At 34.6% G+C, this 15,872-nt stretch overlaps 1 protein-coding gene across 1 annotated transcript in view; it reads right to left on the bottom strand.

Moving 5' to 3' along the window:
• LOC121313916 (XK-related protein 4-like) overlaps window positions 1-13,995 on the bottom strand; it is a 40,557-nt gene extending 26,562 nt beyond the window's left edge. The window contains exons 1-2 of the mRNA XM_041246696.1: window positions 13,955-13,995; window positions 12,259-12,458 (exon numbers count right to left, since the gene is read on the bottom strand). Of these exons, the coding sequence (XP_041102630.1) occupies window positions 12,259-12,458; window positions 13,955-13,995 (241 nt within the window). The remainder of the gene's footprint in view (window positions 1-12,258; window positions 12,459-13,954) is intronic.
• Window positions 13,996-15,872: the final 1,877 nt, after the last annotated feature.

Genomic DNA, 15,872 nt, shown 5'->3' with positions numbered 1-15,872 from the left:
CCCCCTGCTACAGCATGTTATTAATAAATTGTTGTTTTATTATAACGCTAAATCTGTACTTTATTTATATCTTTCAATATAACAATTAGAAATAATAGAAGTCACTTAACTTGGTGTGTAGTTCAAAGTTATAAATGGGTCTACTTTTTTGGTCTCTTTATTGGCGTAAGGATATTTAATTTAAAAAAAAAAAAAAAATAATAATAATAATTTTTTGCCCTAAACATAATTTCTGCTTTTCCTTTTTCAAATCTACTGTTTGACCTGGATTATAAATGCAATAAGCCCTTCAGGGTGTCAGTATATGTCTAATAACTTCTCGGGGGTTGGAGGCACTCGGCTCCGCCTCGTGAAGCACAACGCCCCAAGGCATCAGTATATTGGACGTATACCGACACCCTGTCGGGCCTTATTGCATACGTATACACTGGCACTCAGTTAACTATATATATAGATGCACTGTGTCTCCATAAATGGTTAGCTATTGATTTATTTATATATTTCATAAATTATAAAAGTCATCTAATAACAGGACAGCTATTAAAACAGTCTCAGTAGTCTGTGGGCTGGGTTCCCACCACAAAGGATTTTCAATGTCAGTATTTTTTCTCAATATTAAATCATAGAAATTCAAACAGTATAGTAAAAAGTGTGTATATATATATATATATATATATATATATATATATATATATATATATATATATATATATATATATATATATTATCGGCTATATAGGTTCGAATTTATTAACCTATTAACCTATCAAGCTTGGGCACATTTGGTTATTTCCTCATACACTCAACCAACCCTTAGTTATTGTTTAATGCTACAGTTATTATGTAAGGAATGGCCCTTGCAAGTTCAAGCGGGCTGACAACCGCCAAATTAGAAAAATGCATCTATAGACAAAAGTGATGGATATCGGCTTGCCTGAGTGAATACCAGACTGTCATTCATTTGCTAATATTATGCACAATGTTTTGCCATGCTGTCCTGAAATACCAGACTGTCCTTCATTTCTGGGGATCAGTATACTATACTATAGGCATGTTACTGTACAGAGGGCCTAATACATTAATGTATACATCAACTGAAATCAATCACATCCAAAGTTATGGACATAATAATAAATAATAATGATAGTATTTCTGTCTAATAATTTACAAATAATCAAGAATACATTTGGAATATTCTTTGGTCATGTAACATGTGACAAGGGCTTCAATTACTGTCTCAATTAATTTTTATGTACCCTTTCAAAATATTATGTGAGCAGTATATGAATCAACTGTACATATTCAACAGTTGAGTAAAAATATATCAAACCCATTAGATGCTGGAGCAGGATATTTTATGCTTTTTCTTTGTAAAGTGCTGCACCACTTGCTCATTTACTTTTGAATCTGTTATTTTTGATAGGTGATTCTGTATGCATTTATATAATGCTGTACCTGCCTCTCCTACATATTACATTTTATAACATACATTAAATTAGCTCATGCAACCTAATCACTGCCTAATCATTTAGTTATTTGCTCTTTTATTTTATTTTTTAAAGCTTATTTAGAGTAACTATGTATACAGAATGCCTGTAGTGCAAAATCAAATACATTGTCATGACAATTCCAATTGTTGAATTCATAATATATTTATGTTTCTATGCAAACCTAAAACTGAAGGGGGTCAGATGTTCAGTGGCACAAATCCAGCTACCCAAGAGTCATGGCTAAGCAAACCTAACTATTAATCAATTGCCTCTATGAAAGAAAGGCATTCCTATGTTGTAAAAGATGTAACCTATGCTATTTCTGAGCAGGAGGAGAAGACAGAAGCTTGGCTAGATATTGGACCCATGAGATATTCAGCACCACAGCTGGAAAAGTGGAAATGGCAGGTGTTCAACCCAATTAGATGGACAGGAATAGGAAGCAATTTAAAACTGCAATTCAGGAACCTTCAAGACATGGCTGAGTGTTAAAACTTCACTACAGCTGTATCCATGGTTACTCATTTTAAAGAGAAAACACCTCTGTGAAATTTATATTTGTAACCAAATACAAAAAGCTTAGCAGCACACTAGTACACTGCTATGCTTTATGAAATGGGTTTCAAATATATATATATATAATCATGTGCTTTTTAATTCAGTACACCAGGTGTTTACATTTAATGTGTAAGTGAAAAAACAAGTTTCAATTTCAAACCAGTTACAAATGGTCACACTGGATAAAGACATGGGTTATAGAAAAAACACAGTAGAAGCTGACTTTTACTTTTTTTTACTTGTGTTTATAGTATTTTTGTTCTTAAAAGTCTAAACAGAGAGATAACAGAGAAGGTATGTTCTTTTCTATTCAATATCATACTGTATTCAATAATAGCTGTATCTAGTACAGAAGTCGTGTTACTTTTCTTAACTTAAAGACCTGATTAAATTATTTATTTTTTCTATTGCCACATATGTAACATTTTTAATAACTGATACATAATGCATCTGTATTTATCTCTGTTGAACATATTTGATGTATTTATACTTTCATAGCACATTCACAATGGCGTAAAACTGAAATCTGGAATTTCCGAACCAGATACAAAATAGATGCTGTACTATAGATCTGTGAAGCACATGCCGATGTCGAGTCGGAAAAATCATTTCGATTTTATATCAAATTTTATATTATTTAAATTTATTCAGATTTATATTTGATTTGTATGACACACTACATTTAACTAGCAGGTATACTTTTTTTAAATGTTATATAGACATGTGTTAATTACTTGCTAGTCTATGCTGTCTCCTTAGCTGCATGCATGCATTAGACAAGACCCGTTTCAAACAAGAGGTTAGCTTGAAATGCTAAATAAAAGATGTGCCCTCTCTTCAAAACCACAAAGGTGAACATCTTGATGAAGCCAATACCCTCATTTATTCAGTATAAAAAAAATACGCTGAAATGATCAGGCTACACAAGTTGGAGGCTTGGTGATTATACCTCCAATAATCCTCTTTGGGTTTGTGTGGCCAAATATGTCAGAACATTTTTTTAAACAAGGTAGAAGGTAGCTCTCTTGGGATGTAGACAGCTTCAGAAAGCATCCCAGCATCAAACAGAATAAAGCAGAATAAAGCGCCAAGAACTTACTTTAATTTGCGACTAAGGGTGGCTTTGTTTAAAGAGCAAATGTTAAAAAGACAAGAATCCAACGGCAGATACTGTAATGCAGCTTTGAAGAGGTGCTCATCGCAAAAAAAAAAAAAAAAAACTAAACAGAATGAAACGTTTTTACTTACCAGGGCCGCAAGGACCCAGGAAGAAGCATGGATGGCTTCTGACCTTGTCTGCTCAGTAGAGCAAATACTTTGAAAATGTGGAAATACAGCAGCAGCACAATACAAGCTAATTTGTATGTATTTTTAAAACCAGCTGCATGTACAGTAGTCGGTCAGTCCAAGGTCAATGATACCATTGGAGGCTGTTTTAGCAGACTCTCCAAATGGAATTTGATTGACTTCCTTATCATCTTCCCCAATGGATATCTGCTGTTGATGATTGGGCTGCAGGATTTAAGAAGCAATTAATTTTTTGCCATGGTACTGTATACCAGACCATAGTATAGCAATTACTTAATTCTGAATGTCACAATACTTAAATGAAGCGCACCGCAATATACTGCTCTACAGACACATGGAGATTAACTGATTATTAGGATATTTATGCTATGGACAGTTTTCCTCATATGCTTAGAAAAACTGACACGATAAACAAGTGTCAAGAGTTTTGGATTGCCCTGACCTTTTCCATACATCTAAATAGGTCCTACATTCTTCTGACAGAGGACAATGCCAATGCATCACCTAGTCACTTAGACAGAGTATTTCATCTATCCTACTTAAGGTGACATTGATTAAAGGGATCAGGCATTTTCTACAATTCATTTGCAACCACTATTGACATCCGCTACTGCTTATTTCAGAGGGAAAAAAATATGTATAACTCCAATTTGAAGAAACAAAAAAAGACTGTTTCTACCTTTTCACAATGTTAGAAGGAATAAAGATTAAGAAGTGTTTTGATTGTTTAAAAAGATTAATTTAGTGCCAGATTTGGTTTTACTAAGTACTTTTCATATTAAAACTGTTAATGTGAAAATATGAACTCTATTAAATTAGTAGTATGATAAAGACACCTTTTTTTTTACATTGTACATTATAGCTGCAGATAGTGGCAGGGGAATAGTCTGACAAATATCCAAGCAAGTTTAATGGTGGGAGGAGTGAGAGTGGTATGTAGAAATCTTATAACACTTTACATTTGAAACAAAATATATGCATATTTTCTTTGTTTTTAATTAAAACATGATTTATAATGAGTAAATATGTAAATTTTAAGGTGTAGTCTTCTTACACACACTGGAAACATCATCATACAATTATAAATGCCTTGAGATGGTTTTGATAATGCTGATTAAGGGTACTGTCATGATGTAACAGATCATATATAGGAAAACATTTTTTACACGTATAGTACCTATGTACAACAGTATGTACTTTATTTCTTCAATTCTTTGTTATCTCTCAATCACAGCACTGCCAAACTAGCAATCGTTTTAAAAATGCAAACCAGAATTTAACTACATGTAGTTAATGGATCTGTATTTTGAAGTCATGTCCAATAATGCTCTAGTGACACTACATTTCTAACAAATAGTTTGTAAAAGCAGTGCAATACTAGTCAATATTAAAAAAAAAAAAAATACAATTAGGGATTTTTTTTTATAGTGAGCGTTATAGACAGATGGCACAGGTGGTCTTTCCAGGTCTGATAGTAAATTCTACTGACTTTAATTGTATCAGTAAACAGGGTCCATTACACCACTAGAATGCCCTTTAAAAGCCATCCTTAAACCCTGCTCTGATTGGTGGGGAACTTACGGATGACCTTGTTTTACTCCAGTGTTTGTAGGAAACGGTGCAGTTCAGCAAAAAGTGTTGGGATCTGGCCAACCATGCACTTCAAAGCAAAACACTTATAAGGTGACAATCAGTCCTTTTGGGGGGGACTGACCATGGCTTACAAAGTGAATGAACCTGCCTTTGCCTTCCGCTACCAGGATAACAAATAAAGTATAAGTGTAACACAGGCACAAATAAAACAAAACCCATGCAGCTGTAACTCACACTATAATAATAAAGTGTACATGGTATGACTAAATTATGGCTTCCACGACTGAGTCAGCATTTGTACACCAAATGTGTTTATTTTTCTTGTGAAAAATGGGCCATTATAAAAAGCCTCAACAATGCAGTGCCCAGGATAGGGCTGAATGGGGAAAAGAAATGCATTCATAGAACTTTAGGTACATACAGAAGAAAAGGTATGAAAAAATGTCTCTTTATAAAAGCACTGCGTAACATTTTTAAGCATTCCCCTTATAAAAGTAAAACTGCATGGTATATTTGTTAGTGTTCCTATGTTTTAATACTATGTATTTACAAGCTTGTCATGGTATACAACTATTAGGTCATATCAATATATTCTGAATAATGAAATGCACTATGAAATGAAATGCACATTTACTATCAATAAAAGATGTTAAATGCTTGCTTTAATTCATTACATTACTCTCATTATGTCTCTTTGGAAGCGTGCTATACTGTACTTTTGCTTGGACTAATTAATTTATTTATTTTTCATAAATTGTGCTTTATGCTACAGTACACCCTTGGAGCACTCGTCCGTTTTGCTTTGGGACATGAATAAACTTTCACATAATAATCAAATAATCCTGTTATGTTTTAAATAGATAAAATAGAAAGAAAATCCCAGACATATAAAAAGGTCAGAGGAGAAAAAAATGTTGAGACAATAAGTTTGACACGTACTATACAAGCCAACAGCAGGGCTGGCAGACCGCTACTGCTGGAAGGGCAGCTAGAATGGCACACTGCTACATAATTCGCTATGATTCACCTCCTTAGACTCGATGTATAATGAAGTATACAGTATATTGCCCACTGTTACACTGACAAGACCTCACTCAAGGTTGAACTACTTCCAATAAGGTAATGAGTCTATTTAAAAAAAATCAAATACACCATTTCTAATATGAAGAAAAAGACTGTATATCTAGAAAATCATTACAAAAATGCTAATATACAACCATTCAATTAGAAATGTTACTCATGTCTCATGTACAGGAGAGAGAGAGAGAGAGAGAGAGAGAGAGAGAGAGAGAGAGAGAGAGAGAGAGAGAGAGAGAGAGAGAGAGAGAGAGAGAGAGAGAGAGAGAGTTTCTGGTGTTTTCAGTAACAAATAATTGATAAAGAATGTCATAGCTAAGTTTTCACAATTGGATCAATGCTTTTCTAGATATAAGTGTGACATACTGGGCATATGTGCATATGGGGGTTCCTTCAGCCACTTTTGAACACTTTTGCAGTCATGAAGATCATTGTCTAAATAACTTTTGAAGACAAACATTTATGAAGTGACTGTTAAACTGAGGCAGACACTGCACTATATACAGCCACATGGTTTAAAAATCAGGAAAAGTTTAAAAGTTTGAAAGCCAACAGTGTGTCTCCAAAGATAATGAAGCTTTCTCAACCATTTTCTTCTTCAGGGGTCTCACTCATTTAGAGGGCTCAAGGGTTGGCATCCCCAGAGAAATGACACAAACTGTATAACACCCTCGCTGCCATTATCAACCTTAAATTCTCCCTCCAGCAATATGTTTCAATGGAAGCTAAATGTGATTTAGATTAAGTTGGCGAAAATGTGAAACAGCTGATATCCCAGGGAGAAATTCTACTGGTTACAAGACTGTTTCTTTAACCACTGGACCACACAGCCTCCTATCAATATGGTTTAGTTGATTATTAAACCACATATATACATGTAATAAATCCAACCTACTAGATGATGTTAAAGGGGAAATATATATTTTTAACCCAGGTTGCAATATTTAAACCAAAGTAGGTGTTATATATTAAACACATCTTTTTATATGTATTCTTCATATTTTATGCACTACTTTATGCACTGTATTCACTTGCATGCTGTGTTCAGGAACTCCCTTGCACCAAAAAAGAATAACATCATTTCAAAAGTTCACCTTACACATTTTGGAGATGTAGGAGAGGTGGACTAGGGGGTGATGGCTAATTAGTCTTATAGAAGGAGTTACTGGGTGTTTTGAAAATGTTATTCACTTGAAGGACCGGAGCTGTTAAGGCAGATTAATGTTTAAGATTTAATAAAGACTTCTGACGTAAGAAGCAAAGCAAAAACTCTATAAAAACTAAGGTAAAACCCCAGTCAAATATCACTCAGCTTGGTACTACAAGTTGATGTGATCCATGCTCTGAAGATCTCTGATCAAACCGATTGCTGTTTGGGTCACATAAATACTTTGTAAACAGTTCCTGTCCTTACATTACATTATATTCTACACTTCCATATATATTTGGAAGGTAAGAATTATTTTGAATGTATTTTTTAGCTGTGGAGAGTGATATATTCGATGCGCTAGGATTTAGCAGTGGGTGTTTTTAGCTTTATGCATGCATAGCTTAAGGGCCAAACATGATATAACCATAAACGTACTGAAGTATTAATGCTATTATACGTGTTAAGACACTGGATCTCCCAGCTTGCCTGTCAGTTGGGATTCGATGTAGTCTGTAACTACTCAATCCATTTTTTAAGCATTAATAAAACAAAGAAGTACTGATTCTACTCTGATTCATTAAAACTTCAAATCATAGTGGCAGGAGAATAGTGTGACACGCTACCAGATGAGGGTACACAGTCTCAACACAGTTGTATCAAGTCTGCAAGTTCTTGGGTGCGTGCTGAAGAGAGACAGTCCGCTGCCACGTTTGTAGCCTACTTTAAATTACTTTACAATTTCAGCTTAAGTGCCTTTAAGTAAGATGGCACTGGCTGCAACTTGTTTTTTGTCATTTTTCATGCACACATAAGCTTACTTGATTTGAAAAGTCATGAACGATACAAGCAACTTGTTACACTACTTTGTTTGATTAAATGAGTAGTACACAACAAAATATGAAAGCTGGACATTCATTTCAACAAAGAACAATGACAACATTTTAATGAAAAAAAAAATTAGCCTACTTCAATAGAAACATTAGCCTGCTATATTATATTAAAACAAAACTCTAAAAAATAATAACAAACTGGTTCTCTCTTGCCTTTTTTCAACAAATATAATTTAATTAATAGAGAATAAAAACATACTAAGATAGTAATCTAATCGTTTTTGTAATCTACCAGCGGCTTCTGTTGCATACAAATCGCTGATCATAATGCATACCGTGGGTCAAATCAATGTTTGTGTTGGGATGCGCATTATTTTTATTATTTTTGACTAATCTTCAAACATTTTAAATGGATTTACAGGGGAAATATTTGATGTATTCAGGGTTTTAATTGATTTAAATCATTTTTATAATATAAACTATTTCCCATGTTTTTTTGTTTTATGTTCTCTTCACAATTAACAGTTAATTTCCTAGAAGTGCTTACTGCAGCTACATATTTATCATTTTATTTAAAAAATGCTACTTTATATCAGTCCACAATCACATTTAAAAGTCAATATGGTGTTTATTCTGTTTTCTGATCTGCATGCTGCTGATCAAACATGACCCGCACGTTTTATAATGTTGGTTGTATTTGTAATTTCTAGATTATTGCCCCTAGTAAATTTTGGTCGTGGTCTCAATGGGTATATTTCCTGATTAAATAAATACATTTTAAATGATTTTACTTACAGTTAAGGATAATAACAATAATAGCATTAGTAATAAAACTAATTTAAATTACATGAATGTAGTAATTGTATCAATTTAATATGTGATTAAAACCAAGATTTTTTTTTCATTGTGAAAGTCGAAAGTAGAAGTGAAGTTAAGCATTGGTTTATTTCTATAACTTCTATGTTTTCAGAGTAAATAACATTTTTAAACCACTGTGAATTGCCTATTGAATGTTAGTTATTTGTTAGATTAAAACTCAATTAGAACTCAAGCATACGAGCTGCAAAGCATATACACAGCAAACACACATCTACTATAGAGCACTTTAAAACATGCTTACTACAGCTTAAAGAAGCATTTAGGCTTTGAAATGGGTAGATTGCAAAAAGTGGGAAAGCTAAACTTTTTGTTTGTGTTAGGCTTAAAACTTGGATAGCAGCATATAAATTGTCAGAGGAATCTTTAATGGGTTGTTACTGCAGAATAATGGGTGATTTTTACACAAATAAAACATGAGGACTCCACTCGAAGTACTGTAAGTACAAAATGGTGAAGTGGTTTATTTGGCAAGGGTATTTTGCTGTATTTTTTGTTTTAAATACTAATGGATATTAATAGAGTAATTATGGTTGACGTCCTGGGCGTTTCAGAAGCTTTAAAGTGATGCACTACTCACAGAGCCTGAACCACAGGTTAAATCTATCACATTATTATTTTTCACATTAAATTAGTAAGTAATTTTGGCCACAAAAGGTAACAGGGGAGCTCCATTAATTGATCTGTAACACACCATTTTTTTGAGGTCCAATTCCTTGGATTGCAATTCGGGTTTTGTCCATCAAAATGACAGGCAGCTTTATGGGAGCTGATTAACAACTATAAAGTTTACAGCATGCTTTCATAAACATACTAGTCACTTCTTTGTTATTGGAAATCCATTACAAAAAACACACACCTACCAATCAGACACAATATTAAAGTAACATATTGACCTACCTCATTTCAGTATAAATAGAACTTAACATGGGCAGGGGAATTTTTATTTATTTATTTATTTATTTTTTAAAATTTGGTTTTTGTTTAGTGGCCTTATTATCAACCAACTAATTAATTTAAACAATACACTATGTTAGTTAATACAGCACCAAAGAGAGGGAGGTGAGTACAGAAATCATCTTGTTAGTGAACAATGGTATACAGTTGTGACGATAGGTAAATGTGTCGGTTTGTCTAGCTATATTTTACTTGCTGTCTTTTAAGAAAAAGAAAAAAAACGTAACGTTGGGATTGCAGGGCAGGGATATAAAGCTAGCACTGTTGCAGGACGGGGGGGAGTTGTGCGCGAGATGTGTTGCGGGAGATAAAAGCTGAGCAAGAGAGAGAGAGAGAGATTGAGAACGCAGTTTTGAAAATACGGCGGCACGTTATTGCAGATAACCAGTTTAGCTGTGCTTTGTTTATTTTTTCAAGCATAGCTGTTGGATGTTTTATAGAATACAGTAAAGAAAGAAATAACAAATTATTCGAGTGATTATTATTATTATTATATTTGCTTTTAATAGCATAGTTAAGCCATTGTTTAATTCGTGGTTAATTAATCTATCATGCTCACTGTTTTAAGAAACGTTATGTGGAATATGTTAGCTAGTTATGTGTAATATAACGAGCTTATTAAGTGTGAAAAAACATATTCATGTGTAATTGGTTCAATATCTAAGTGCAATATTAATTTGTTGGGCTCAGTTTAGTTAATCTATCAGTGTCACTGTTTTAAGAAACGTTATGTGAATATGTTAGCTAGTTATGTGTAGATAACTGAGCTTATTAAGTGTGAAACATATTCATGTGTAATTGGTTCAATATCTAAGTGCAATATAATTTGTTGGGCTCAGTTTAGTTAATTAATAGTGTGATTGGTAGATTGAGGTAATTGACTAGTATTTTCATTTGTTAGATCCCTGGGTCAGTAACACAGGCCTGCTTGTTACTTTGAATGTAATGAAAAACTTGAGGACTGAATGGTTCATTAGTGCTTCTTCTTTAACTGTTTTTTCCCTCCTCTGTCCTGTTTTATATATCATAATAATTGGAGTTATTATCCCCTGGGCATATAGAGGGTGTAGTGGTGTCACATATAGAAAAGTGAATTACTATATCCTAATAGCGGTTTGGTGACAATTCAAATGGTAGATTATGCATTTGCCTGGCACCCCAGATAGCCAACAGTTACACAGTCCACTAGATTCCTAAAAGCTTGCACTCTGCTGGAATAAGAAACTGTTCAAGCTGCACCGCACGATAACTGCGGCACACCATGATGTGGCTCGAGGTACAGCGAGTTTACCGTGGTACTGAGGACATTTTCCATGGGACCCACAGTACATTCCCCTTGGATAACTGTGCTGTGTTTATGAACAGTTTTTATATCCATTCACATCTTAATAATTAACATGTATCGCTGCAGAAAATAGATGTACATCATTTTCAACTATTACACATTTTAAGCAAACACCTTTCTAGTTTCTATTTTTTTTCTTTCCCTTTATTAATGTATATATTACACCGTGGAGACAGGCAGCAGTTAAACGGTTAATCAAAAACAACTATGTATTCAAAAAATGGTCTGGGGTACACCAGTGGAAATAATGTGGCCAACGCAGTACCAGACTTGTCTTTAGTTAATCTCTTCTAAAATGTAAAACCTCGGCTTCCAAGCCTAGCATCTACAGAAGTACATTACAGGCTGCTGGAAGAAACTGGTTAAAGTGTATCTTTTTTTTTTTTTCTTTGTGCCATTCAGTGATCAGAGCTTCAGTACAAAAACATGGTTATTTCAAATTTGCAAGAAAAAAAGACTATTAAAAATTGCTTTTAAATTCACAGTGAAATAGTATCCTATTGTACAATGGACTAAAGCCAATGAACTATTGACAGCAATTTAAAATCAGAATGTTAACAAGATTTAAATCTTTCTGGGATGGTGTTGGTGTCAAATAGCCACCCCAGAATCTAGTACCAAATAGACTTTATATATAGTATATATATACTATACTTTATATACTAGTATATATTGACACAAATGGGTTATGGAAGAGATCTGTATAAAAGGGTTGATGTTTACAAAAACGATGAGCCAGTATCTTACATTAATTGTTATAAAAAACAAATGTTTTTTTGAAAACATATCTCATTGTGAAAAGATAATAAGGGTCAGCGGCATAATTATCTTACAGTTTCCTCACTGGATAATTAAATATATTTTACACATAGATGTTATGACAGTGGATCATTTAAAATAAAGTTTATTTAGGAATTAAATTTCACAACCATACATTATTAACTTAAGAAAGTCAGAAATCCCAATTTAATAAGGGGGCAAAAACTTATGTAATAAGGGGCTTAGATAAATCAGAATCAACTCTTTTTCAGTGGGACATGTCAGAGAAGTAAACTTTGAAGATGAACTCCTTACCTTGGAGAGCCTGTAAGTGGTGGGTCTGAATTATAATGCAGAGCTGCAGGACAAGTTGCGGAGCGCTCTCCAGAAAGGTAGCTAGCAAATGCAGCATACTCACGTCTGCATACTCATACACCATTCTCCAATAAAAGCGCCACCTGTCATTCTCTCCACTCCGACGGCTTCGTATGCCAAGGTATATGGTGTGGAAATACCTACAAACAAAACAAAAAGTTTGATCCCATACATTATATGTGACTATGAAAGCTCAAAGGTAACAGAGTGTTACCTTATTGTACAATAGATGGTTAACTTTAACTAATTATCCTTTTTGTATCCTCTCACAATTTTTTACCCAGTCATGTTTTACAATAATACTGTTAACACCCATTCTTCTCATATCTGAATTTTAACCAGACTCCACTTTTTTGCCTGGAGACTTTGACATGAAAAAAATCTTCAGTAGCACAAAAATTAACCGTGAAACATGTAACCCAGTCATTATGTTGTCCTTGTGCACTCTATTCAACAGATGTAAAGCTTCTCATAATAAAGATTTAAGAACTTTGTCTTGATAGTAGTATGTGATGGGATGTCAGAATTTACCATGGTCCCAGTATGTATCGGCACAAAGTAAGTTAACGTAAAAATAATGGTGCTTAGCTTGGCCTTCAGAGTCCCATTAGCCTACATAAACAGACCCCAATCCGACCTTGATGATAATATTGACTGCTAGTTATACTGTAGTCCCAAAGTAACTAAGGGGATCACTGCAAATCTGCTGCCACATACACATAATGCTATGTTGTGCCTTCCATCTCAAAGCAAGCAATGAATCTTTACATCTAGGCAAGTAAGATTCTGCTCTAACTTCCACTGTATGCCAGGCAGAAAATCTTGAGACGGGAGAGAAGGAATCTGAGCTGCAAATCTACCTCCCGACTGGGAAGGGCGCTAAGAAAGGTTGGTGGTACGCCTTCACAGGGATAGGCCCACTCGATGGTAGGATGAAACTGGAAGTTGGCCATTTTAGGGAAAGGGTGTAGCTGTAAGACTACTGAATGACTCTATTGTGATCAGCTATGTTGTGTGTGGTGCTTGGATATAGGAGTTTAGCTGTACCAAGGGGACACAGCTACGCGAGTACGGCCCTTAACGCTGAAACGTGCATGCAGTTGTTTTTGTTGTATTGGCAGTCCTCTACGGATCTGGGAGCTGAAGTCATTGAGCCATCACTACCCCCAGAGCATCTACACTGCCACAGCACAGCAATGTGGACTTTCAATTAGAGCATCTACACTGCCACAGCACAGCAACGTGGACTTTCAATTAGAGCATCTACACTGCCACGCACAACATCATGGACTTTCCCTTAGAGCATCGACACTGCCACAGCACAGTAACGTGGACTTTCAATTAGAGCATCTACACTGCCACGCACAACATCATGGACTTTCCCTTAGAGCATCGACACTGCCACAGCACAGTAACGTGGACTTTCCTTTGAGCACTGCACTTCCCCACCTCCTCACCCCATGCCTGCACTTATGGAATGTACAGTGTGATTGTTGTTTATTATTTGAGAACCCTAACCCTAACCCACTGCCTGTCTTCCCCAATACCATTGCTGGTAACCTTTATAAATACAAAGATGGTCATTTTGGAAATACACCGGCTGTTTGGACATTCTGTTCTTTCCCACACCACTCACATCCTGACAGACCTCCACAGCCAGTACCACTGGACCACCATTGTCAGTAAAATGATTTACAACGCCAGGGAAACCCTGTTTTAATAATTTAAACCAGGGTTGGACAACAGAAGTTTTTGTAAAGATCATCCTATTTTCATTATCACAGGGACATTTGATAAGCAGTGCATTTTACAATGTTATCTGTTAGTACTGCATTATAAAATATCTGTCATTATATCTATGTGTAGTAGAATCTGATGGCCTATTTGCAACAATCCCTCCCCACTGTTGAGCAACCCTTCCATATTTATGAATCCATATGCTAAATATACTTTTTCAACGCCATACCAAGACAGAAGCTTGCTTTGGAATGTAAGCTGCTGTGTTTCCTGAATTGGAACACATTATAAAAAAATAAACAAGTATCCAGCTACTTAAAGTTGTAACCTGTGTGTGGTATTCTAAAAATCCCCTGAAACAAAAAACTGCAGTGCTCAGTCTATCAGGTTTAAAAATGGCAACATGTCTTAATTAACATTTGTTTGTTTTGGTGTATGTAGCTTTTGGCATCAGGCATTTTTACAATCAAGTGCAGCAGGTCTCCAGAGTGTCCACACAGTTATTAAAGATTTTCTGGTCAGCACTGTAATTCATCATAAACAGGCCAAAGAAGCTTAGCAACCATTTTAATATCTTACGCTAATCATTTGAATGAATGCATTTATCTCACAATTAAATAATAACGATAAAAGTTTGATAGTTATCCTAATTAATACATTCTTGTTTAGATTACATTTATATCAGTGTTTCAGTCATCACATCACCCAGGTGACTCTTTTAATCTCAGAAGTTTAATCACTCTTGTATCCTCAATAGAGCTTACAGAATCATATCGGAACATTAAAGCCCCAGTTGTATACAATCAGACCAACGCAGAACCTACCAGAAAAGAAACAAAATGCTATTTGCTGTGAAGTTGTCACTTACATTTGAATTGATACAACATAAAAAAACACCAAGCAGTTGAGCTCAGGCCCTGTTTCATGATTTACAATATTTTAGTGCTGAATAGGTATTTATATTAGCCAACACACATTAGTGCTATTGACATATTAAAACAAATGTATGTTTTAAAAAGTCACTAGGATGAGATGAAACCAAAAAGGGTACAAAGTGAATGGAAGCAATAAGAATTCAACTTTAGATAAATCTGACATTTCACATACACACCAAGTGGCCCTTTAATATACAGTGCAGTGTTAATGTGCTTGTGTTTCTTTCAATCAACAGCAACCAATACTGCCACTTAGGGTTAAGTTTAGTTTTTAGGATCTATAAACTTGATTTGGTTTCAGATCAATGGCTGGCAATGAACACCACAGCACAAAACACAGAGGCTGAGCTGAATGTGTCTGTTGATCGTCAACTTCGACCTTTAAAGCAATCTGTGATAATAGCTTTACTTTTTGAAATGAATCAACTGTAAGACTGCTAAATGTATGGTTTCCTTATGATAACATAAAACATTTTCCAATTACAAAAACATTATGCTTAGTTACTTCTGCCACTTAAGTGTCACCATGTTAATATTTCTCTGCATACAGAAATGTTCAATTTGGCTAAAGCAGTCTGGCATATTCAACACAAGAAAAAGGGAGAAATAATAAGGTTGCTTATACTGATAAGAGATAAGAACAGGAATTACAAAGGCTTAATTCTCATTTTTCTTTTCAAAGTATCAAAACTAATGATGCTAGTAATTAACATTGCTAATGAAGTTTAACATTATTAATGAAGTTTTCAACAGATATATGGTTTGTTCAATAAATATTGAAGTCTGACCCTGTGTTTCCTTACAAAATTTGTACAGCTTACAACATAACTGTCTTTTGACTGTAAGGAACCCTTGCCACATAATCTGGAAATGTAGAATCAG

Source organism: Polyodon spathula, chromosome 4 (genome assembly GCF_017654505.1).
Source record: "Polyodon spathula isolate WHYD16114869_AA chromosome 4, ASM1765450v1, whole genome shotgun sequence".
Classification (NCBI taxonomy): Eukaryota; Metazoa; Chordata; class Actinopteri; order Acipenseriformes; family Polyodontidae; genus Polyodon; species Polyodon spathula.
This window is presented reverse-complemented; position numbering and strand designations above follow the sequence as displayed.